Source organism: Bombus flavifrons, chromosome 2 (genome assembly GCF_040668555.2).
Source record: "Bombus flavifrons isolate JBK064 chromosome 2, iyBomFlav1_principal, whole genome shotgun sequence".
Taxonomy (NCBI): domain Eukaryota; kingdom Metazoa; phylum Arthropoda; class Insecta; order Hymenoptera; family Apidae; genus Bombus; species Bombus flavifrons.
The window spans coordinates 17,874,836-17,902,578 of record NC_138443.1 but is presented as its reverse complement, the minus strand read 5'-3'; the positions used below and the strand labels follow the sequence as shown (position 1 = coordinate 17,902,578).

Here is a 27,743-nt window from a genome sequence, read left to right as displayed (position 1 = left end):
AAACATCATTCAAGTTTCTTTTCCATTTTATTATAAAGCTGAATACAAATAATCATAATGATTATTTAAGTTAGAATTCTACTATATTCTAAATTCTACTATACTAAAGTATCATAAAAGCTAAAGAGATGGCAGTGATAGTATGTAATTTTCTCACATAAATATTACATCTATGGGCAATGTCCAATGTTTTTGACACTTTTCTTTCGCTATAGCGATGTTAAAATTTCATCGAGCCACTGTTCATTGGTATCGCTGATCTGCAACGTAATCTTAAACGATTTTCCAGTTCCACCACTCTACTTGTTAAATGTTGCATTTTTCTTCTCTCTAATTCGTATTCTCTCAATTTGCTTCTCATTTGATATATCTCCTGCTGCATGAGTTGCTATAAACAGAACTACGTTTTTAAACAGAAGTATATATTTTATGATACGTTAATAAAGTGGTAACTAACCACATTTTCAATAGATCTCTTCATTTCGTTAATAGTTTCAACCACAGACGCAACTTTGACAGTCATGTCCGTCGTTTCTGTATCTCTCTTCTTCCCTTTTGCGAATTGCTAAAGATATAATAAGCAGTAAATATAATACATGACATCATTTCATTATCCAAACATTTCATGATTGTGATTTTTACTTCTATCACATAAATTTATAATTATTTTTATCTGAATTTTCTTTATTTTAGCGAATTATATATTTTTGAATGTTGATTCAAAAATAAACGACAAATTAATAACTTTATTTTAAACTGTAATGTAGTAGAGACACTATTGAGTGTTACCCACTCGTACAAAATATTAATATTCATCTTTGTTGGTTGGTTTAATAGAGCCGCTTATAAATAAAATAAAAGTTTGAAAAAAACTGTGACATACCAAATGTACTTATATCAAAGAATTTTTTAAATCTTCAAGATATTAGAAAATCAGCCCCAACAAGTTCCCTTTTTATTAACACCAAAACTGGGATCAAACTGTTTTTCAAGTTTCTACATAATTCATACATGCCCATAACGATCGGAATAGACTTTAAAATAAGAAGGAAATCCTTCAACCTGCTGCATCCGCGTTTTTATCGTCTCGCGAGCGTATTTCTCCCTTATAAGTCATATAACACATGGCAAGCCATTGTCTGGCATACCTTTTCGAGCTTGGTAAGCCTTTTCAGTATAATCTCATAGTCCTGATCGAGGTCATCGTCAGTCACCTCGTTTTCCGTATCTGTAAATGGGAGTCTCTGATATTGTCATTTAACTACAGAATTCACAATATGCTTGCATTTACGGAAATAATATTGGAGAAATGAGAGCAAGAAGAAAGAGGGGCAAAGAACAGAGGAATTTACAATTACAAACCATGCGACGAGATCGCCGGACGCTTCGTCGTTGTTGTTTCGTGGAAATCATTCTCCAAGTCTCGAGCCTCGAACGCCGTATCTTCGGTGACTGAAAAAGAGATGGAAGCGTGATCAAGGTGGCAGTAATTTGATCCGCGATCAGATCCTCAGGTTTAGGACGAGGATTGCTGTTTCCGGTTCTTGTAAGATTGTGAAATATTGATACTGAAGACGTAATGTACGTTTACGATGTGCAGCATTTCGCTTGACGCTATTACATACTGTTGCGTACTGTTTGAAAAGAAATTTGATCTCGTAATAAATTTATTCAAAGATCGCCTCTTACTACCTTATAGAGCAAGTGGCAGTGCCTTTATTACGATGGTTTAGTTCTATCTGTAATTTATGATTAAAGTTAATGGAGACAATATAATACTTTGATATTCTATTATAGTAAGAATGGATGTAGTAAATTAATAAAAATGGTTCGAAATTACTGACATTTGTATCAAGGAAAAGAATTATATTATATTTATTGCCAGGGATATTAAAACAGCAGGAGGATTGTAGGAATACAATCTTTTTTTTTTAATGTTCTTTTACAATATAATCTCTAGAGTTATTCCTAATAAAATTATGATTGGAACTTTTATTTAAATAGGTCACACTTTACACTCCTCGTCTGTGTCCTGTATTACACAATGGCTTGGTCACATTTTAAGCTGAAAATCACTCAAGCTTAAAATTTAGGTCAATCTACCACATGTCAGTCTGTTTTCTAAAGCTCAGCCAATTTCGAGCGATCTTGAACTTGACCATCGGCAACCTTTTTCTTCTCACATAGTCAGACCTCGTGTAGATGACACTGAAGTTCAAGATCAATGGGAACGATGTGACAAAACGGTATAGTTCCTTCGATAAAAATAACATTGTCGTTGGTTTATCTAAAATTCGAGAACCTACAATGGGACGAGAACAACAAGAAGCCATTCAAAAACTTGTTGTTCGCTGGTGCTAGGCAGCGTATGTGTAACGTTTCATAGACAGCATGTAAATTGGTCGAAAAGTGCTACTTCGTGTGTTTCTCAATAGCATATTAGTCACTGTCGAGAAATCTCGAAAACAAATTCATCTTTGACAGTCGAGTAGAATTTTTCCAACGATTACTCACTATTCTTTCGACAGGACTGGCCGTCTTTTTGTAGTTGGAAACCGGGTCTGCAGTGGCACTCGTAGGTTCCGGGTAGGTTTCTGCAAAGTTGATCGCAGGGCTTCTCTGTCACGCACTCGTCGATGTCTGTAACGTTGGTAGACAAGTTATGCTAATTCGTGCAAAAATTAATTGCATAAACGTGACAGCTGCACGCTACCGACTGATCCATCGCGAAGTCCTTCGATTTCCGGCCAGTAGTATTGCGCAAATTCTCCGCAATGAAACGCTGCCTTTCGTTGGTCCGATGAATTTCTCGAAATGAGCTCGAGGATTTTACAGAATAAATTACTGGCGATGTAGATTGGTCGTTTAGTTGGTGAGCGATCGAGGATAAATGAGGAAAGGTGGGGATCGGTGCCATTTAAAGTAACTTGCTCATTGATCAACATAAAAAAATGAGGCGAGTATAAAGGAAATTGAGTGCTCTTTCAACGTCTAAAATTTGTATAAATCATTTCGGCTTAATTATACGAAGGACGCATTTTATTCGCATATTCCGTATAGCTTTGATAACATTATATCGTAGAAAATGAAACGCGATCAAATTTTTCTATCCAACGTGCTTAACGTTGAGTTATCGTTTAATCGACGATAGTATTAAAGTAATATTACAGTATCAAATAATCTTAATAATAATACACTATTAAATGCTATATACGCGTACGATAAAAAAATGAATAGCGATAGATCAGTTTGAATTTGAACTAAAATCGATATTTTTTAAATTTGCAAAGGACCTAATTATGATACGCCAAATTCTTTCCAACGAAATAAAATATTCTTCCCTTAGCTTTATTATAATTCTTGGGTTTCTTCTCAACTTTACTTTCTTTTCTATTGGGTTGGCAACTAAGTGACTGCGGATTTTGTCATTACCCCCAATGAAAAAATCTGCAATCACTTAGTTGCCAACACAATAGAAGAGTAAGTGAATGATTGCGGATTTTGTCATTACCCCCAATGAAAAAATCCGCAATCATCTAGTTGCCAACCCAATATATAATTTAATGCAAGTATAAGGAAATTATCATTGATACGAATAATATTCTATTTTAATTATTATTTCTCGGAGCTAGAAAGCTATTTTAAAGAAACGAACGTACGATTGGATCCTGAGATTTGTCCACTCTTTGTTCCTCTACGGTAGGGCTGAACAACACATTCTATCGTAAAATTATGAAAGCTTCAAGGATATTTCCTTAGAGAGTGTTGAAACTCCTTGTAAAGGATTTTTCTATCGAATTGAGAGCGGCACGTCGACACGACTCACTTCGCCCTGGTAATTAGAATGACCGCATAGCTTAATGAAATCGCTCGTAAATCTATCGAAAGCAGCCTAGCTGCTGGACACTACAATACGTTTGGTCGGCATGGTATTCGCGCAATGCCATCGACCTGCGTATCGGCCTACGTCAATTTAATTACGCCTAACGATTCTGGTTACGAGGACGTGTTTCTGAGCCGCGAATATCGATTACGGATATTTTACGATTTAACGACGCTCGTTGTTTGCATCGTTAGCTTGACGGAGGTTCGTTTACTTCTACGGCACCCGGGGCCTCGCCTAAATAAGGAGCAACGGACGTTGCTCGCAATTGTGCAGTTTAGAGTTGAACGTGAGAATCGAGGCGTTTGAAAATGCTTCGTTCTAGTGATAATCGAATCAGAATATTTGATTTTACGTTGATAATAAAAAATAAATTTAAATTTAGATTAACTTTACGGAAAAAGAAATTTGAAAATTCTTATTTTTTAATATTCTCATTGTTCTTTTTAATATATTAATCTTTGCGATGAAAGTATAGTTGATATTTATATATTTTAATTTAGACGTCGTTACGCGAAATTGTAACAAGACACGCCTGCAAGAAAGTTAATAGAGCGAAGTTGGTAATAAAATGTAAAGCAGGAAAGGTGTTAGACACGTAACGTTGATTAGCATTTGGAATGACAATTTAGAGTCGATTTGTATTCGTGTTAGACATTACCTGTCTGGCACTGGTTGCCGGTAAATCCTTTGGGACACGTGCACCTGCCAGGAGAGGTACACACACCTCCGTTTAAGCACGGGGAAGGGCAAGTAGCTGAAAAGCAATTAAATTCAGGTACCGATAACCTGATACATAATTATTCGTTATCGACTAATAAATATCTTGCATGTCCATAAAAGATTTTTGTTCTACATTTCACATCTAGACAAATCAAGTCATCAAATTTTTCTCATTATTTTTCGCATTTTTAATAACAATTGAATGTGTTGTTACAATAAACGGTTCCATTTCCAGTAATTCAAATAATCCAACAAAAACTCCAACTGAAAATTCATCAGAATTGAATGACTTTTTTAAACGTACCATAAATTAAGAGTCAACTAATACTCGTAGCAATAAACTTCAATTACAAGAATACAAATTTCGACTTATTAACTTGACAGTTCTTTTATATCCGTATAAAGTTAACATTTTATGGAGATGTTTAGAATGCCTATGATCGTTTACTCACGTTTATTACATCCAAAACTCAAGCGAGTCGCCTGTGTCCATCCAGGACAGCACAAGAAAACGGAAGATGAATCGGTCTTAACATTAATAACATTAATATACCTAAAAATAATCGGACTTGATCGTGCGAAATAGTATTAATCTTCTTCGTAACATTTATAATCTTAAATATAAATATTTGAATCGCTTATGTCGATGTTTAATAATAAATACACATTTACGACAATCTATAAAGAAACATCTCGTTTTACAGAAACGTTGATTTACCTAATTTGTCCATTTCGATGATGATGATTGACAGAGTTGGGAACTGATCTGGTACAAACTCGTCTCCTAAAACATAAGGAAAATATCTCCATATAAGAAGAAATTCTTAAAGTATAAGAAAAATACCTTTATGCAACGAGAAAGTAAAGAATGCATATTAATATTATTAATACGAAGAGCTGCAGGATTTGGACGTACAAAAGAAAGTGACGCTTCATACAGCGTTTATTATTCGAGGACCAGCTCTCCTTTAATGTATTTCGAGCACGCAAATCCCCGTGGCTTTATATTTGTTATTGAAATTTATGCCATCTATACAAACACATTGTCAAGCGGTGACAAGACGAAATTAAATTAATGAATTGATTGTTTTGATAGCGATCGCAGCCGATACGACACGGTACACGCCTTCATTTGCATCTCGTCGAGTCGATATGGAAATGGAAATCGTTAAATACAGAGAAGATAATTTCGACGAGTACGTTTAAGCTTCGATTCGATAAATGCGAGGGTAACAGGCTTCGAAAGCGAGGCTACATTGTAAAAGGAACGTCGAATGATTGCTATCGTGTCCTAAGGGATTATTCGATATCTTTCGTTGTAGCTAATCTTCTTTGACAGCTGTTATTACTTGCATCGTAATCGATTTTATTATAGTCGTATCAGCTAAACTGATCGATCGATACACACCCATGATTTCGTTTCAGATGATTTCGAATGAACTCAGCAGCGAATTATTTTCATCCTGTGCTGTAGCCACTGATTTTCGCGATTTCATTTAAACGTCTAAAGCTTTCTCATATAAATCGCGTGCACTTCGTTACGATTTTGCATCTGTATTGATTTTTCTAATACATCGTATACACTTGATCGTCGACATAATCGCGAATATTATATTCGCGAAGGTGACAGAAAGATTCTTCTACAAGAACAAGATTTCTATTCGAAAATCGTAGTGTATATTTGTAGTAAAAGCTTAAGTACCTGTAATGGAAATTACAAAAATTCCACATCGCCTTGCTCAAGAATATTAAGTGTCTGCTTGTTAAAATGCAAAAAATAACACGATGACAGCTATGATATTTAGTATCGAAGGCGCTCCTTTCTCTTTGTACTTGAGTATCTTGCGTAGAACTTACATAAAAGAGAGGATACACGACGCTTCGGTTTACATAAACGCGCGAGCTTCATCCGTAATTGAACATTGAGACTTTCCCAGAGTATCTTTTACACTCGAAAGCGTCGACCAGTTTTAACTACAATTACTTAGCTGACAGGATGTTCTCGGTTAACAAGCATTCGCTTCTATTACTTTCATTTTCACCGTCATCAATCACTCCGTCACATTTACATTTTGAACCAAAGGCAAATATTATTCTTGTTCTTTGATATATCCAATATATTCCACGGGAATTAATCTTTCTTAGAAAATTTTTTATTCTATAATTACATGTACAAGTTTCCGGTTAAGAAATCACGCTGTTAACGGATAAAACTGCTTCGCTATAAAAAAAAATGGAAAATATGACATATCGTGTTCTTTCTGTGTAATCCTTGAATGTTACATCGTTGAATCGCTATGAAAAGTGGAAGATCGGTCTGTTAAAATTTCGAACGTCGATATATCGCTACTTGTTTTGTACGGTTCGATATGTTGACTAGAAATTACACGAATGCGAGAGGACGGGACGATTCAGTGCGCACGAACGCGCGCGAATTGCGCATGATTGGGCGACGAGATCCGATCCCGCACAGCGGAACCACTTCGTCATCGTCGACTCGCGAGAAAATTGCATTTTGCTGTGTCGCTGTCATGTTCGTTGAAACGCGACACGACATTTACTGTCGCAACACCAACCACGTGCTTCGCATCGCGAGACATCTACTTTTCTTGCCCTGTGTGCCATTTTGTTTGTCGCAAAGACATACCAAGGGCGCGAAGAAGTCGTTCAAATAAGAAGGTTACTCGATTAAAAGCGTCACAGACTGAGACAAATAGTTGTTCTCAATTTAGAAACGAAAGTAGGTATCGTCGTTGCTGTCATTAATTTATGTCTCTCGAATTGAGTAACTCACGCATTAATTAATTATATCGAAAGATGGGAATTAAACGCACTATAAAAGATAGTTTATCGTTTATCATGAAATTACAAATTATTTCCTTATGTTACGATTAATTCCTCGCTACGTTATTTTTATACTTATTAAGAAATAAACTATTGCCTTCCTTCGTAATTCCCACGTTCTCCAGATCCGGCAGGTGTACAGAACAAGATGAGGTCTTTAAACGACGTCAAGGATGTTCGTAAAATCTGTCTGTTAAAGACGAGTCTCGTATTTGCCTACAGATTATCTGCGCCAGAAAGGATCAGAGGGATTAGCGCGGTAGGTGATCCAGGTTAGCGGATCGTGTAGGTTCTGTCAGACAGGTAGTGTATCCGACATTTGCTCATTTCCTCCGAGCTGGATATAATATTCATGATGATGGTGCACATTGTTTTCACGTCGACCAAAATCAATCTCTCCTTCTAGAAATCACAGACTCCATATTGATCTATAAACGTGTTGTCAATTCACGTAATAGAGACACGAACGTATAAGAAATACGAACTTTTGTTTAAAATAAAAATAAATAAATAAACAAACAAAGGGAAGAAAATCAAATAACTTTCGTTAAAGTCAGGCATAATTTAAATATGATAAAAGTTATTCTTCGGGCTTCTGGAATTCTCACTGGTGTTGTCGATATTCGAGATTATTCTGGTTAATAAATTATGGATGCTTTCGAACGCCTACGTGGGTAAATACTACTCCGTTTAATTCTAGACGACACGATAAGTTTCCGTATAACGTTCGATGATCGTGATCTATTCACGGCAGCGGGATTATCGTAATTCGGAAAAATAAATATTTTCGCTGTCGCGACGAGCTAACATCAAATCGTTCCCAGAGCATATTCCGTTCGCAGAAAAATCCTTCGGAACACGTTGCGACGGAGGTTCAGATACGGTTCGGAGGACATTCGCGTGGGAATACTGGTTCGGGTGCTTTGGTGGCCATACTGAACGTTGCGCGCTGATAACGTCCAGCATGCTCGGTCCACGACATTGAACGAGAGAAACGAAGAGGTTAAACGCACATTCGCGAACCTTTTCTGAAAATAACGCGTGTAAGTTGTTGTAGCTAGCTTGTACTTGTAACTAATTGTACGATTTACGGATTACATTCTCTGTAATAAAAGCGACAACTCATTCTGACATAATACTGATTTCAAGAAATACTACCATTTTCTTCTCAAATATTACTTATTCTTTATACGAAGTTTGATATTTTTTTGACGATTTCTTCGAAACGAAGAGAAATACATCCCTAAGAGCTTATGAAATTTTCCGTTTCTCACTACTATTTCGCAATGAATCGTCGAATTCTTCTTAAAATAGAATCAATTCGAATGAAATAGAAAGATACAGACCTATAACAACTATACGACGTATATACATAATGTACGAAGTTGAAGTATTGTACTCGTAACTCGAGAAAACGTTTCACTTTTCATCGTACAGGCCTTAAGTTCATCGAGAGCGAAGACTTCTAATGCGTTCTAGGAACTTTCTCCGTTAGCGAAGAGAACCGGCTTGCAAGAGAGAAAAAAGATGAGGAAATGTACGAAGAAGTCGCGTGTAATAAAATTAATGTCGATTAGCGAAGGCGCCGTCGCGTGATACCGCTCGCAAGCTTCTTTGAGGTGATAAATTTTCAATGAATTACCGCATCGACGGCTCGCGTGTCCGCGACTCTCTTAGAAGTACATACTTCCGAAACCTTAACGGTGATCTCGCATGTTTTCCACATCTAGCCGCGCCACAGGCGAACGTAGCGTCGAGTTATGGTTGCCATTCGTTATTACCCTTGTCCGGTGGACTATCTATTGCTCACGACCGATATTTTCACGACCATAGGTGAACGACGTTCCGCGAAACCAAACTTTCTCTGGGTCACTAATATGTCACAAGATTTACAGATAAAAGAGCATCGAGATTCTAATGTGGACAAACACGATCACAATATCTATCCTCAACAATGTTTGCGAACGTGTACGTACTATGCGCGCTATAGAGAACTTTTTGAATCTCATTAGTACTGTAACGAGAACATGACTATTATGTTTTTAGTGGTAAAATTTGAAACCAATTGGAGAATGTACATGACAGATACAAGATATTTATTGCAAAATCAGCAATTATCAAACACGTACACATTGTATCACTGATACAATATAAATACATGTAGCTACATTAGAGATGTACAACGGACGAGATCACCAAACCGGTTGATACATCGATATTGCGGAATCGGAAGAAAAATGCGAATAACATATCGCGTACACTATCCGCGGTAAAATCTATACGTTCAGCGAGCTAGTATCAATTAATCTCGCATCCTCGATCGATCTTTAATTGAACCATAAATATTCAGCTTTAGTTTCGCCTGATGATGCTCGTAAACAGCGCGCATAATCACAGACACACGGGGCGAATTTTCATCGTTGAAGCCGTACGTTATCATCGCATGCCGGTAAACCGTCGTCGCGCGTTGTCCCGATCGTGACAACACGCTTTGCACGCTCGTTTCGACGTTGCCGCCAGTGATAAACATCGATTCTTTATTGTACGATCTCGTGGACTTTACTCCACCGATTCCTCTTCTGCTTTCTCGACAATAGCGCCTGAGACTAACGTTGGTTTGTTTAAGGTTTCGATGAGTTGTCAGTAGACAATTTAAATGTACAAAAATATAGAGAACGATCGCATGTATAACAGTACGCGAACATGTTAAAAATATTCGAAGCAAAGTACTCGTTATAATATTTAAAAGGCAAAACAAATCTTTATTTGGGAGAGAAAGAATATTTTAAGATTTTTTAGAGGATTAAAGGAATTCTCAAGATAAATAATACTGTAAGATACAAGGAAACTTTTTTTCTTTTTCGTAATCTTACAAATTCCTTGTAATTTGTCCAGGTGTACATTCCTGGACAAGAAGCTGTGTCCAAATAAAATAGTAAAATATTTTTAAATTTCTTTACGACAAGAATCGGTAATTAAACTGATCAAAGTAAACAGTTGATAGTAAAAAGGAACGAAAGAGGTGAATTTTACGAGCAATCAGAAGTTGGCTGCAAAGCACACAAAACACGAAGAGAGACGTCCTCGAGACGTTCGCATGGAAGAACAAAGAAATAGCCGGACGAAGTGAAGTGGCACTCGTGCTCGACCAGCACAATTCGCTGGTTCGAAAGTTTTCCAAACAGCATGGCCGGTCATTGGCTACTCGTTTTGAGTCGCGATAACTGATCAAATACAACCTCGGCTATCGCGACACCTAATTTTTCGTCGCCGCTTGAAAACGTCATTCACGTTGCCTAATCCCCTCGACACGAAGTCGATTAATCACGAGGAAATCTGTTCTTGAAAGCTCTCTATAAGATTAAAAGATTTGTTATTATCGCGGCTTAATGAAATACGCCGGCGATAGTTGATTTACTGCATGTAAGATTCGGTTTGCTGAATTATCGTTCCTAAAGCGAATTAAAAAGAAGGTCGTTAATCAATGTTATCCTTTAATTCGAGTAAATTTGTAAACTATCGGTACATGGATCTATTCAGATTAGATAGATAAATAACGAGCTCGACACGTACCGACGATGTTGCTTTAATAGCGAACGCTTTATCCGGCTGATTTATAAAACGTTGGGTCGCGCGGCGATGCAATTTTATCGGCCAGTTATTTCACGCAAACGGTCGATTTCTCGGAAATTCAGGCCGTGCCTTAATACTTGGGTGGTTAATCGTGCGCGATGCAATAATTCTGGCCGTTACGTTCGTGTCATCCCATCTCCCTCGCGACGGAACACGCGTGAAACGCGGGGCGCGCGCGTAAAACGGAAAAATAAAGCAACGCGGAACGGACGTCGCGACGTGTCCGGCATGCAAATGCGATGTAATTCCACAGCGTCAATTAACATCGCGCGAGAAATGAATCGCAACGTACGGATACCACGAGAAAACGTGCTACGGCTCGAAGGAGCTCGCTTGGCAAACGACGAGTAATGTTACGACTACCCGTCCGACGATTTGCGGTTTCAGACGCAACGGTTCGCGCGTACATAGTTGGATCTACGCGCGGCTTCTTGAATTAAGTTCTGATTGCTTGCTTTATGCATAAACAAGTAAATTTCTATTACGTAATCGTTGTTCGTGTTGCTAACTTGTTGATCCTCGTTTCTCAAGTAGTTTAATAATGTGTAAATTAATGTAGAAATTAAATGATAAGCGATAATCGGTGTGTAAATGAAAGCTTTTTCTTTGGTGTTGGGAATAACGAGAGCGTTAATTGATTTTACGTATTTATTCTCGTTGGTTGTGAAATAAATATTTATGAAAGTTTGGCATCCGATCCAATTGCAATATGATAATTGCATAATTATAGCAATATGCTTTATATTCTTTTTTGCGTTGTTATCTATGTTACAGATATGATTAGCAATTAGTAATTACAAATAACATTGATTTTTCCGTCTTCCGGAAAGTTGCTTTGAAAAATAACTTTCTTGCAAATGCGTTATTGATCTTCCAGACTTTAAATTTAGTTCCACGGTTAAACGACCCAGAGCCTCAGCAGTTTATTGCACCATTATCTCAATACCAATTTTATAGTCTGCCATTGTAGCTTGCCAGTAAATACATTCTAACATCTATATACTATTTCGTATCTCTTGCAAAATATACTCGTCGCTGAAATGTTAGTTTTCAACAGCTACGTAAGCATTTGTAATAACGTGGTCCTATTTGTATCTGAAATGTCTATAAGAAAGTAACACCGTCGACAAACGTCATCAGAAAATAATTTCCATCGGCCGTGCACATGTGGCCGAAATATTCTTAACAGCCTCTTCTCATCCTCTTCGGCTGCACTCCCGCTGCAGCCATGACGATATTTTTTCCCCGGTTAACTATACCCGCCGCCGTGGTGCATAACGATGGTTTATCATAAAAGCGAAGGAGTTATTTTCGAGGCTGACAAATGGGTTCAGTGTCCTCTCGTTGAATATTTTTCCCTGTCTCTCTTGAACGCCTCTGAAAGAAAAGAGGAGAAGTCTTTTTATCGAGCAGGCAAGTTATAAGGATATTGAGCGTGCGGCTCGTTAACGACGGAGTTTTGCCAGCCGCTTCCTTTTTCTCCGCCATCTCCATTCGCCATTCGCCCTCCGACCGACGGCTAAACAATCTGACGTGCTGACTCCCGTTGTATACGTTAACGGGAGTTTGTGAAACGTCGCTGTTTGAATCTCTTCCAAACAATCCTGCCTGATTCATTCGCCGTCGTTTCGGGAACCACTTTCTCGAAATTGTTTATAAAAAGTTTCTCCATTTCGATGTTATATTTATATATTTCCTATTCTTCGCGATGATGCTTCGTGGGTTAATCTATAGAAACATTTCGTGAAATTGAAAAATTTATCGCGAAATTTCGTTGCAAATATCTTATTGTATTAATAGAAAATTGTGGTTATAATACAGACCTGTAAATAATTGTATTAAACAATTAAGAATATTTAAAAGAAGGAGATATAAAAGAGAGTTTATTTCAGCAAGTATGATTTTCGTTAATGTTAACAAGAGATGTTATTTTATTTCACTTCCCCCGCATCATTTCTTAAACTATCGGCCTCGGACAGAAAAGAGCAGAGAAATATTCTTAAAACATTATCGATAGCTCGGAGACATCTAGTTCGCGATGCACCGCTAGACCAACAGAACAGACCTCCCATTTTGCCCCATGGTACGTTCTATACCTCTTACATACAAAATTTATGTGTGCCGCCTAATCGAGTGTAAATTGTAGAGTTTGCAATGTGCTAAGTTTCCCACGAAATCCAAGATCCGATAGTATTCTGTGCTTTCTAGACGAGGTGTATGCTTTACATAAATTAGCAGTACCTTCGATCGTATCGAGATTAGCTTATTTCTAGCAAAGCGAACGTAAATTCCAGTTTGTAATATAAAATTATTCTAATTGGATAGTCGCCTGTCGCTGTTTGCCATCGATTCCACTGATTTTTCGACGTGGAATACGCAATGTTGCAAAAGAAGCCGCAGGCTGCTGGTACGGATTTGCGGAGCTTCCAAACTACAAAATTACTTGATGACGAGTTGCCGGTTCCCGGGGAAGTAATTACGCGCCTACGCGGTGCCAATAAGTGCCACGCTACCGCTCATCATTTTTCGCGATGCATCTCCATCATTTTGTACCTTACTTCTTAGCACAACACCACAGTGGCGAATGTTCTTAATCGAAGCGTTGAAATTACAAGTTTTATTTTCATTCCGAATGTTTCGTTACTTTATCGTATTCGCAAAGAATTAATATTCTATAGAGATATTATGTAAATTGAAAATTTGCCAATGATGCTACTAAACGGAAATATCAAAGAACTGAACATTACGATGCGAAATTCATTGCGAATAATTGAACATTCTGTCGAAAAAAAAAAAACACTGTAAAGAACAGATGATATCGAAGTTTATAGTTACGAAGTTACGAAGGCGTAATAAAGTATGCCCCATATTCGATGTGTTAACATCTGTTTTTTTAATCGGATTCAGGGAAATTCATAAAACGATTCAGGGTCGATGCCAGATTTAAATAAACGAGTGGAAAATGTAAGCTCGATAGACACGAATAATCTATACAAATGCTTTTCAAAAGTTTACACCGACTTTTTGAACAAGTCATTTACGTCTATGGCAGATTACGTAATGGATACATCGTGCTTTTAACTAATCGCCGGTGAAACCCGTGTACGTCGAGTGATGCAACGTTTTCTTACGTCGTGAATTATCGTCTTATGCTTTCGACGTACCACAATGATATATCGCTGAAACCGTCATACACACGTAGAATACGAGTAGCCTTACTCCGTGATATATTTTCTCCGACTTTTACAAGGCAGCCAATTTTTCACGACTATTCGACCGTTATCGAACGAAATGTAAATGTTTCTATCGTTCGTTAGTGACGTGCGTTACGACACGTTCTAACAGCGCGTGCTTTCAATTTGTTACATTTTGCAAGAGTTAAGTTAACTAAAATTTCTTCGCAACAATCGTAGTTCAGATGAACGGAACTGTAGCGCAATGTAAAATGTATCTTTCTTGCATCATGTGCGATTCTTTCTGTGTAAGTAAAATAAGAGGCCACCGTTAGGCGATCGCGGCGCTATCAATTTCCGTGAACACGGCGGACGCAAATCGTCGGGCTCACCGCGGAATTATCATTTAATGGGGCCCCGCAATAACGCGAACCATTCGAGACGGAAAGAAAAGGAATCGCCATGAATTATTCAAGCAATCGCAGGAACGCGGAGCAATAGCGCGGTACCGCGCGATCGATACCGCATCGTTCGAACACTTGGCAACGATAAGTCCATTTATGCCGGCCATAAACCGACCCGTGGAATTTTCAAGAAGATCCTCGGGTGAGGCGACCTTACGGGGCCACGAATTCTTGCCACGCCACCGAGCTGCCCAAGCCACTTCCTTTTTTTCTTTCTTTTTTTATCCGTAACACCATTTACGGTCGAATATAACCATCCGGTTCGACCACCCTAGGGGCCAAAGAACACGATCGTCTCTACCTGCTGCTCGCGCCTCCTCTACCTACAATTTCTGCCCGCGGCTGCGACCTCTTCACCCTGGACAACAACGCGCGGAAAAAGTCACTGCTAATGGATTTAAGCGGAGCGCCGACCATCGCTCTTCCCGATCGGACCTATATCCTTTGGCTCCTTACACGGACTGCCTTCCCTATGACATCTTATTGATGAGTTTTCGACTTTTTGGCCGAGTATAAGCCTAAGAGTATATTAGAGGAGATTAGGATTTTTTAAAGACTGAATTAAAACCGATATCTTATATCGAATAAGGGTTCGACTCGTTAAGGGCCAACGTTACGTTGACGCAATCATCATCTATAATTTTCTTAAATCGATTTGTATTACCGGATTTTCTTTTCAACATTGTGGCTATGAGAAGGAATTCGAAAGATTCGTTTAATATATTTCTCCTCGCTACCTCTTCCAGTTAGATTCTACGATTTTATAAAACTTAAGGAAATTGGAGTACTCGTAATATTGCGATAAACTATTGATTTGTCTTTAATGAATTAACCCATGTTTTAGTTTAATTTCGTTGCAATCCTCGAATTTATTTCTTCAATTTTACTTTAGTTGTAAGCGAGCAGAAGATGTTTGATCTTGCAAGAAAATTTTTGCATACAATTTACATGAGAAATTATGCATACCAATAATAATTCTTTTATATCTTCCTCGTTGAATACGCAGTACGAATCGATTGAAAATAACGGAAAGAATGCGACAGAATTAAATATACATTTATGGTTTTATTTGGACATCGTTATGCACTTTGTACGGTACAGGAACTGCTTCGAGTACGCAGTGCAAGCTTAAGGGTGGTTTCTTCAAATATTTGCCAAATATCCTATGGATATTTACGAGGTTACGAAGTTACGAGTTTGCGAGGTTACGAAGTTACGTCTCAGTTGCTGAATTTGCAGCTTTGAATCATAGTTGAAAATTTGTAATATCTTTTAAGAATATTTATTTATACCTCGAAATAGCGTTACGTTGCGTAATACTATCCGTATAGAGTAGCTAAGACGATATAAGTTAGGCAATTTCAAAAGAAAGTATTTATCAGGAACTAATACAATCTTTAAATTATCGCTGTATTCTCTATTTATGCGAGTAATACCTGTTACGTACAGCAACATGATTTCTCCAGAGTTAGAAGTTTGTACCTCTCGCTGGGTAATTATTGCAAAAACTTTCCAGAAGTATTAGCATAACATTGCAAGATCTATTTATGCTTATTTGGCGAGTATTCTTATTAGAAGGTGTAGTTGAAAACTGTGTTCAAACACATGCGAGATCTTTACAACATGAAAATATTTCATTTCCTTTCATTTCCGTATTTTATTCTTCTCAGTAAGATATTAAAATGAAATATCGTAATACTTTTTGTCATTAGGATAAATTCATGTAAATTGAAAAAAACATTTTGTCGTGATATTTCCTTTCGAGATATTCCATTTTCGCGTAGAACGATTGTTCATCGTGGTTTCTGTAGATTGAAGTAATCGACGTGCTAAAATTGAAGCGGAAATACCGACGATTTTGCGTCCATCATTCCGTGAACGTCGATTGTTCTTCATTTTCCTCTAATGCATTTCGCACCGTAATACAGCATGCACCTTGCTCGTATCCTCTCTTATGTGCCAGCTGTCGTTGATCTCCGGTAGATCTTACGATCACCAAAGAAATCGATGCGAAATGCCAACACGCTCGCGAAATTGTACGTTCGCGATTGCCCTTTGATCGGCGAACGTGCACCGTTCACGACGCAACGTATCCTTTACCGACTCTTCCAACCACCGATTACTATTTTATCGTGTCAATTTTAAGGCTTGCGAGCTCATTATAGCTTGTGAAGGTATTCAGACGTTGAATCCTAATCTCAATGTTTGTGCAAACATTTCTTCGTAATTTTGTTGACTCGCATAACAACGATATGTTACTTCGTAATTTGATTCTTCCAAAAATGCTTTTATCTACAATATTTCTGTATAATCGTGTGTATCTCAATTATAGTTAGAATATCCGGCATTCATATTAAGATTTTAGAATCAGGTTAGCGCACGTGAAACTTGAAAAGGATATTGGAAAATTTCTTGAAATAAAACTTTAATCACGCGATATTATACGGCATTGAACTATCCATATGAGTGATGATTCAAGCATTGTTAAACAATCGGAGTAACATCAAAATCTGGTCAGAAACCCATCGTAGGTCGTGCGGGTTGAATGGCCGGCGCTGTTATGTTTATCTCTGTACAGTACGCGCTAACAGAAACAAAAAGAAAGTAAAAGGAGGTCCCGACAGAACGTACGTGTAAAAGACGTGCTCTATTTGCGTCCGTGGAATGTCATTTCGCGTTCGTTGTTCCTTCTTTCTACTTGTTTTGCGGCAAGTCGCGACACGAAACCCTCCCTGAAGGCATTTAAGAGTCTTGCGATGTTCCATTAAGAGAAATGACTGAATCATTTGCGAATTCTTTCGAAGAAAGGCCAAGGGACATCTTTGACATCTCTTGAACACATGAAATTACATGTAAAAGCAACATCGTTAAATCCTGATACCTTATTGGGTATTTTGTTCCGAGCAAAAGGGTGTTTTAAGAAATATCTCAAGATTTCAATGAACGTGTACTACTTTGCATAGTACTTTTGTAGCAGATTAATGCTTAATACCTACTCTAAAGTATCTAGATAATTTGTTCCTCCAACATGTTGATATCTCAAAATTCTATTATGATAATATTTTAATATCCTGACATTGTAATATTACGAATACCTCGATCCATCGATATTTCAAGTTTCTAATGTTCTAATAATAATAGTCGTTCCAACGTTCTTACATTCTAAAACTCTAATAGTCTAATGGCTCAACAATTTTCAACAAGTTCCAAGACGTTCTAACACATCAATTAACACACTAATTGCAATGTCTAATACTCGAAAGCTCTAATTACTATCGTAATGTTTCACTTACTGTCACGTGGACGTCGTAAAAAACGTATTCACCCGTAAAGTTATGAATAACGATAGTTTCACTCCATCGGGACAAAATACGATACGATGAAATATGGAGCACGAAATCGATAAGAACAATGTACTCTGCTTACTTTGACCTTGATTTGAATTCCCTCTCAAATGGGCCGTGCTAAAAGAAGACGTTGTTGCTCTCGGGCAGAATGCCACGCGGCTCGACGACTTCCTCGAGATTGGAAGTTGAATCGGCGGAGGACGGCGGTATTTGACATTTCGCTGGGCTCGCTAACCGTCAAGTAAGAAAGAAAATACCTCCGGGACGTTTCATTTTTAAACTTGAAGCAACGGTTTTCACGCACGTTCGCGTCTTGGTATTTTTTCGTGAACCAATATCAGCCAGACCTGGGCGGTAATTGAATATGAATTATGTGCGAAGCATGGCCACGCGCAAGTGTTTTAGCTCCTATGTATGACACGAATTCCTTTTCTATCGAATTTGCTATTCTAAATTAAAGGTTTTGCATATTTGACTATAGCTAACGTGCAATTTATATGCAAAATTTTACGTAAGATATGCATGCGCAGAGTAGTGTACGAAAAGATTCGAAGAATTTAAGGGTGTGTAGCGTTTATTAAAGCGTAGTGGCGAGCGTGTAAGCGGCCACGTGCTTACTCCTGAATCAAAGGATTTTATTTTTATTTTTCTTCTGTAATAATTGCAAACTAAGCCAAGTTGAACTTGGTATAAGCGCTTTATTATAATATTTATTTAATTAACGTTAACAAGGAGTACGAAGAACAAGTTGAAACTAAACTCTACACACTGTATGAGATAAATCTTCAGCTAAAATTCTCGATCGGGAGATCACTCGATTCGAAGCTTCCGTCTCGAGCGACGAGAATCGCATTGGAACCAAGCTGGATGCAATTGCGCTGTAAATCCCATACGGCTGTGTTTAGCAAACATCGAAACATAAGGATGAAAAACAGCCGAGGAAAGGAAGCGGACGCAATCCGATACTATCACCTCGTGAATCGCCGGCTCGTAGAATTTATTTCGCTGTATGGCGCCGTAAAACGAGTGAAAATAGTGGCGAAATTCAGTAGATAAAGGAGTATTATCGCCTCACCGCTATTTATTCTCTCCGATCATTTCCTGGCAAACGATCGTATTCAATAACTATTGAGCTTTAAGGAAGGTACTACGTGACTTTGATATACAGAGTATTTACGGTATGTTTCATGATTGTTTAGTTTTAATGTAAGCGCGTTGACATTTTCCGAGTTAACGTTCTTTACCACAACGAAGATATGTTTCTTAGGATTCCAGTAATTTACAAATTTCGAACGAATAACCTGCGTTACTTTCATCTGTTCGAATCTCTCTCTTCTTGTTTGCTCGTGTTGCTAGTATACATCGAGAAACGACTCGGATTCCCGTTTGAAACGATGGTAAAGCCAGGCTGTATACTCCCATTTGGCGATTTGCCGAGCACATTTGTTAACTGGACTAACCGGCTTTACTGTTTCGGAGTGTTCCGAATATTTGGTAATTAATCGGCTCTATACTTAACCAGATTGTGAATTGGCGCGTGCCAGGGAAACCGGAGCGGTGGTAGAAGTTAATGAAACGTCAGGCGAAAAATAAATTCGTGACGTGTCTGCGATGCGACGAGTTTTTCTTTTTACGCGTTGAAATGCACAAGAAACGCGTTTCAGTGGAGGATGTACCGGGATAAAAATTGCCAGCGAAACATTATTACATGGTGCTGAAACTTCGATTAAATGTCGGCGTACAAAATTACGAACAGCTTGCCAGATACGTACGTATATGTATCAAAGTGAATAGCCACTCTATTTGGCTCACACATTTGTTTGTTTAGCTGCGGTTCAATAACCATGCCAACTATTAATCTCTTCGTTAGAAAAGTATCTACGACGGGAATGTGGCAGCGCCGATTGCGGTGTAACGATTATGAAATTGCAAAAGGCGCGGATATACGCGACGAATGCAAGCAGTCAGGCATTAACGTTGTACCCTGGTGTTAGCTGTGTTTTTTCGTTTAAGCCCATTTGTAGCATATTACTTCTAAAGCGCTATTACAATGTTTATAGAGCTAGATATGGTTCTGAGTTTAGTATCACCATGGTATATACCACTATGGCGTTTATAACGTCCTTCTTAGTTCCGAGTCAATGTAATAACTTCCTAATTAATAGTTATCTTTCAAGCTGTTTTTACTAGTGTCTTTCCTATCTCGTAGTTTATGATTTATTCTTTCGGTAAATCAGAATTGAAGTTGTCTTTTCTACATTGTATTTGAATTATGCAACGCCACTTTAAGATTAGAACACCTGATCCTGCGATGCAAGAAATTCTCCTTATAGGCAACGTTGCTATATGAAACCCGCTATAAAGGACAATTCAAAAGATCATAAATCGATATAAGAACAGCTAAATTATCTAAAACGTTCTAAATTGTCTATAATCGTAATTATCTCCTGGGTTGCTAATAACCCATGAAAGCGATCGATGCGACTATAAATAATGGAAGAAAAAAGATATTTTTATTATATTAATAGAAATTTTTATATAATTTACTAGCAATCTATAATTGCAACAATTATTTTCCGTAATTTTAGAAAATTTTCTCTATCGTCGTTTCAAATATTATTTTCAAATAATTTCTGGTATCAACTTTTCTGCTTTGACATATGATAACACGCCGTGAAGCCGTATTATATCGTGTCTGCAAGAATGATAGTGACTCGACAGCATATAAAGCTGCGGAAGATTCTTTTTAAAGCGTGTCCAGTGTTTTTTTCTCGTCACGGTGTACAGTATCGGAAAATGGTAATTGCGTTGCAGAAGAACGGTCTCGATTCGAGCGACAAAACGAATGTGCCTGTCGTTTGACAACAACGTGAACGTAACAGTTGCGTCTATTTCCACGCGGACACCGTCCATTTGTCAATCGACCGATCTGTTAAACCTTAGACCAACGACAACGCAACAGACGATGGATAATAAACAATGTAAACGACTACGCACCAAGCGTTCCAAGATGTGACATGGCAGGATTATTATCTGGGATATACTTGGAACTGTTCGTATATTCGTTATTCGTGCTTCTTCTTATCGACGTCCATCGATCACACGTGTAAAATGACCAAAGGGACGAACGATAGTTTTATAAAGGATTAGTAGACCCATTTAAGGAGGATATCGTTCGCCTGTTTAAACTGTTCCAACGTCCAATCAATTATTCAACAGGGCAATGCACTTTTGAAAAGAAAATTCGATTTCAAATAAACGATTAACCACGATACTTGCTGCACTCGTTTTCTTATCGATCAATATTTTATTGGGCGCGCTATCTCCAGCTTATTAGTTTATACGCTCTTTTCTAAATTTATATCTATATAATCAGCGTCTTCCTTAATTTAAAGCGACTACAAAGAGGAAGAAAAGACAAGGAGACGTTTAAACGATTAGAGTCGACGAGATATTTGGCTGTTCGTTAACATATGGCAAAGGCGCTAATCTTTTTTCTATATCCTTCATCCCGTGATTTCTATTACCATCGAAGCGTCACCAACCCAATCAAAAACAGTAGCTGCACAAGTCGATGAAAACAGTAGCTGAAACACGTCGAAGCCCCGCGCGCGCCTATCGACTCGAGTTTGTCGCCAGATCAATGTAACCGACCTCGAATTCCGCTTCTGTATTCTTGATCAGGCTACCGTCGCCGTCTAGATCGCATTTTAAGTGTCATTATTGCCGCGATGGCGATAAAAAATTTCGGACGATGACGACCGATCGATCGTTCGAGACGCGTTATTCGTTGTTCGTGTTGACGAGACGACTTTTCGTCGGCCTCGTGCGACAGGTTTGCGAGTGTTTCGCTACTCTGTCCGGCCTTGTATCTGGGTAATTCGATCGGCGCATAGAATAAAAGGAAAGAACGAGCGAGCAGTAGGCACGAGCTAAATTATCGCATTCAGGTTAAATAGTAACGAGCGATCTCGTCGATGCGTCGCGCCGTTTCTTTCAGTTTGCGTGTAAGGAGAGCTTTGTTTCGCACGGACAAAAGTGGCTGCATTCACGTGCAACCAAATGTATCGCGAACACGCCCGCGGCCCATTGCCTCAGTCATTGAAACGATGAGAGATCATCCGGGTTGTGTTGCGAAATTATACTCCGAAAGGCGGTAGCGAATCGCGAGCATACGTTCGAGTATAACATTTCTTGGAGACAAACGTGTTACGAGATTGTAACATCGTCATCGCGATACTTTTATCAGAGAGAATTTAAATCAATTGCATAAAATCAATCTTAATAATTAGTATGTTTGTTCGTCAGAAGTAGAATGCATTCTCACGTTGCCTTTATCTCTTACTTCCAGATCGTGACCTTTAATGATAGTAAGCGTTGAAGCTTCATAAATGTGGTATATATAACACGGTGAAATTAAACCGTTCGTTGTTATAAATAATTTTAATCGATATAAGTCACGGTAATTTATAGTTCGAGTATAGAACATAGGAAGTAGGTTTCTGAACTTCTATAAAGCTATAAAGCTTTCTTATATTTCTTTTCTTGTAATATTTCTCTGTACATGTAAGGTAGCAAGTCTTTTATTAAGCGCAATAACGTACTTGGCATTGTAAGACCCATATGTTGCACTTTTTTTAAAAACCTGTAGTTTTCAGAATATCGCCGTTCATTTATTTAATAGGCCACAGCACGTACACAATTTCCTTTATTTAATCCTTAAGGAAACTGTTTGCGATTACGTATTGCCTAATATGGTTAATTCCCATCAAACACTTTCAAGAATCAACTGCACCTTAAGTGGCAATTTGAATATATCGTTTCTCCAGAAGAAGCCGACTTCGTTACAGCACGTTCCGACCATAAAATCTCACCTTTTTCATTCGATCTTACAAATCAATGTTTCGAAAATATTATCAATTATTCATCGAGAAACTTTTCTATGAACATTTTATCCGATCACTTTATATAATCAAATATTTAGCAATACCATTTTCCCTTTAAATTACCACATCAATATTTAGCAAATACCGTAAAATCTATGTTTGCCAAAAAGGCCTTTTAGCTACACCTAAAACTTTCTATCGATCAAATATTCAGTACACCAAAGGATCGAATGAACTGCTTTCCTCTTACGAAACGTTGCGCCAGCATTGCAAGTACTACACTTTCCTCTTTAAGCTCTCAAATCAATATTCAGTAAATATCGTAAATTTTACTTGCACCTGATAGATACACAGAACTTTCCTCTGTACCTTAACCCTTAGAGGCTGTCATAGGTGAAATTTCATCCTATGCATATTTTAACATAGTGTAACACGTGCCTGGCATAACGTAACGAGTACCTTATTCCATCAACATTCTAACGCAATGAATACTTCGTTCCATCGATATTTCAACGTCCTGATATTTCGAATCTCAAATTTTTAAAAGCTTGAACAAATCATCTTGCCACGCCCGCAACAAAAATCCATCCATGTCGCTTTAATCGCTAATTCGGTCGACGAAGTTGCACCAGTTCCCCGTAAACCGAGGCGTACGCTAAACCACTTTCGCGCTGACCTCAAAAAGAACCATCGAGATCGTGACCAGTAAATCACCCGCTGCAACGCGTGCATTTCCCCATTAACCACCTTTTAATTTACTAAAAACTCGACGTTGTAGTTCCATTGATGCAACGCTAATGATGTTAATGGCCGGGCTATCGACATTCAGGGCAAAATCTTTCTTCTATTTCTGTGCAAAACACAGACTCGCGAGTAGCGACCCGTTGCGGTCGATTATCATCAACGAGATAGAGGTCTCACGTTCGCCATCGTCGATGGTCGTTTCCCACCGGCGAGTATCGTCGCGAACCGCGGGCCTGTATCGTCGCCGTTATGCACGAGCAATCGCGCCACTTAATTGGCGTCCCTCGGTTTCGCTCGAAGCGGCGCGAAAGCAATATTATCATGCGGAAACCTTTAAGGCCGGCCAAAGGGGAACCGGCGTCGTCGCGCACCAACAATCCTAATAATTGCACGTGACAGAGGAACGCGTTACGTTCGAGATAATTAATCGGCCGATTAATTAAACGTCCCGCCCAATGAGATTACCGATCCTTTTAACGGGAGAATCAAATCTTTGCGGCTGATTTTGTGATTGCCAACGAAAGCGAAAATATAGAAATGTACACGAACGTATGTGTAACATGTAACTGTTGAAACTTTCACTTTCAAGTGTTGGAATAAATTTTGCGTTTTTAGTTTTATAGTTTACACGGTTAGTTCGAATTCAGATACTCTGTGAGGAACAATTTTATTTTTGGGGAAATAGTTATCGACAGTCGATTCATCTTATTTGCCTCCAACGTTCTGTTAATACGTTACATCAGCCTGTTATACTAGTTTCCCATGTAAAGTTATCTCCACACATTCGTATGACTGCATACTTATATCCTTCTGTCATGTACGAAAAATATTTGTTCTATTTTCTGCTCTATCGAATATTCATAGTTTACTTCGAAGGAACTTTTTCAGCCGACTGTTATACAATTGCGAGTAAGTTTCACGGGCGCGGGATAATATTTCGTCATATTTATTTTTCAGTGACAGTGATAAGGTAACTTGGACTTTCTCTCGAAAATAACACGGTTCTTTGTATATTGAATATTTTAGAACGGCTCCGAGTATTTTATTCGTGTGTAGCGTACGCTGGCGAAATTATTTATTTGCCAGGAGCTATAGCAATATTTTCAGCAAGGAAACGAATGTTATCCCGTTGCTCCCACCAAACAGATAAGCACAGTAAAAAATCGCCCACTCTCGTGCGAGAGCGTTCAAAACCGTGTAACCTTCAACTGTAGAAATAATCTCCTGGGTGAATCATGGTGGAGATATTTAAGGTGGAAACTGTAGATAAAACACCTGGCATTTAACTTTGCAACAGTTGCAACTTTGTCAAAGTAATCCTTGCTGCCTCTTCCTCGCCAAACAAATTTTGATACTTTCCAGCCACTATAAATTGATAAAATACACATGTATAGGTACCGTATAAGATAAACCAGTAGGATATTTTGGTCGAGATAAGCATTTTGTCTTCTTACGTCTCTTCTCGACGAATCTAAAATACACGATATTTTCTCATTCTTTCGTTGTTATTTCAATGACCGATAACGACACACGATAAGCGACAAAGTTTATTATTCTAAGGTTGAAGCTTAGCTGACACGAATAACTCTACCTTACCACGTTGTATCTATCGCCTCTCTACCATCTTCAATTCTCGACACCAAATTAACCGAACACAAAATTACACGGTTCGAAATAAAAAAAGGCAAATGATTGATTGAATTCGCAAACGATTAAAAATCGAAATGAAAGTGCGGACCAGAACAGTCGTGCGTTAAAACTCTGAGAAAGATTATGGACTGGCACCATAAATTATCGTTCTGCGAAGTAATTCCATGACGCGCGCGGCTAACCGCGCTCGTCGACTCATTTAAACGCGTGAGTTGCGCTTTGTCCGGTAGATCGTAAAGTTTTCCGCTCGAATTTAGCTTCGATTCTCTTCGTTGGCTCGGCTTGCGACGCAAGACACCTACGTTCGCAGGCTCGAGGGTGGCGATATACCGCGAAACGTTCCGTTTTATGCCGAAAAGGTGGGTGAAGTCGGCCTCTCCAAGCAGGAAGTGGGTGGTTCAACCGAGAAAATTGATCTCCTTCGATCGGTCGACGTTACTGGGAAATTTAGCGCACCGTTTACGCGTAACTTTAGTTTCGTCCGACACAATGGAGTACGCCAGACATTTTATTGCGCAATTCGATGAAATGTGCTTCCCGTTCTGTTTGGTATTCGCTGTCCGAAGAACGGCTCGCGTACGGCCTATGTTGACTTCGATTTACGTCCGTATTCGTCAAGTTAATCCTGTTTTAGCACGAAAACAGAAGGAAATGCAGAAAAATACTTGTTTCACCGCATCGAGAAACGGTAAATCGCGAATACATGTTTACCTTAGTTGCGCAAGGACAGAGCGGTTTTCTAATTTGTATGGGTATAAATGAAACGTAATTTACTCTTAATGCGAATGCAACACATCTCGATAAATTGACCAACTGGATGACGAAGAGATATAGAGTAGCAAAGGCACTTGTGATTGTACAGATGTTCTCGCAGATACATTCGAATGCTCGATTTGTAATTTTCAATTTTTAATTTGCTTTATTGAGTAGGCGAATGAAAAATGATCGTTCGATGCGTTATCGGTGTATAGATTGGATGCGAGATTCTTTTGATCTTATAAATCACTGGAACATCGTTACGTTACGACGTAAAGAAACGATATCTCGAATGAACCGTTTGTTATTAGCGTCGATGGATTGAATAACGGTGCAAAATAATTAAACTCCAATCGTAAATCTCTTGCAGTGATATTTGCGTTCGCTGTTTTAATCGTGTATCAATGTATAAAAAAAAACTCTTACAGCTGGTTTGCATAAAAAAGATATTTATACTTTAGATATGACTCGAAGAAGTGACTCTTTATGTTCGTACCTATGATACGATAATAAAGCAGATTTAAGATTTATAGTAAATAAAAAGCAATTTATTCGAACGATGTATCTTTTAAAAAAGAATTTGGATTTGATATACAGAATCGCAAGTAACATCGTCTCTTCGTATCTTATCGTACTTCTAACTTTTAACTGGAATTCAGATTTCAAGAATTTAGGCTTGTACTCATCTTTATTTAACAAACCTGGGATCTTCCTTACCCATATTTGCTCCTGTGAGTGTTAAAGTTCACGCAAGATTACGGTTGAAACGATACGAAGCGACGTAGGATACAACACAATTATCAACCGACAGTGACAAGTATGAGACAAATGAAGCCATTTTTGTAAATCTACGAAGCTACCGAGACCACTCGTAAAAGCCTAAAAGCAAAGTTTCAAAGACCTCACTCACCCAGGATGATGCCTGGTATAAGTAGCCGGAGTGGTCGTGTGATGCTGGTAGCCCTGTGTGACCACTTCCCTCGGCTGGTGACGATGATTGTTGTGATAACCGGCGTAAGCGATGGCTCTGGTGCCGGTGTAGTCGGCAACCGCGACCGCGCTGAATTTCTCCGGTTTCGAGGTTCGTTGCTCGTAAACGTGTTGCTCCACGCGATGTCTGACCCCACTCGCAGTTGTTTGCAGTGGTGCGATTGTCGAGCTGCTTCTTTCGAACAGATCGTTGCGAATCCAATTGTTGACGGTACCCTGTTGGAAAGTCCTATCGTCGTGTTCGTGTCGAGATCGTGTGAATTTCTCGTGGTACGGCCAGACCGGCCAGGTGAGTCTGTGATTGGTAAAGTCGCGATGATCGTTGACCGTGTGTTCGATGGAGGCGATGGCGGTCGGTAAAATAAAGAAAGCACACGTCAGAAGAATTTTCGGTACGGAAGCCATCGCTAAACCAGCCTTCGATCTTCGATTACGTTGACGATGTCTGGTGTAAGTAACAGTCACGACGAACGGATCACATTCTCGATGATTTTGATCGATTTTTTTTTACGTTTGACCGAAGGTGCTGCGCTGGATACGTCGAACAAGCTCGATGGACATCCGGTGCGAAATCGTTCGAAGGCAACCGAGAGCACTACTGAACGAGACACACGGAGTAGGCTCCACGTGCTTGAGTCGCTCGTACCAAC

At 38.7% G+C, this 27,743-nt stretch overlaps 1 protein-coding gene across 1 annotated transcript; it reads right to left on the bottom strand.

Annotated features, from left to right (window-relative positions):
• Nucleotides 1–110: 110 nt before the first annotated feature.
• slow (epidermal growth factor-like protein slowdown) lies at nt 111–27,676 on the bottom strand. The gene is made up of 9 exons (XM_069131307.1): nt 27,014–27,676; nt 5,325–5,390; nt 5,059–5,159; nt 4,545–4,640; nt 2,515–2,640; nt 1,363–1,452; nt 1,149–1,228; nt 458–565; nt 111–388 (listed from the first exon to the last, which is right to left on the bottom strand). Exons 1-9 carry the CDS (start codon nt 27,496–27,498, stop codon nt 221–223), a joined length of 1,320 nt encoding a protein of 439 aa, XP_068987408.1. The 5' UTR covers nt 27,499–27,676; the 3' UTR covers nt 111–220.
• Nucleotides 27,677–27,743: the final 67 nt, after the last annotated feature.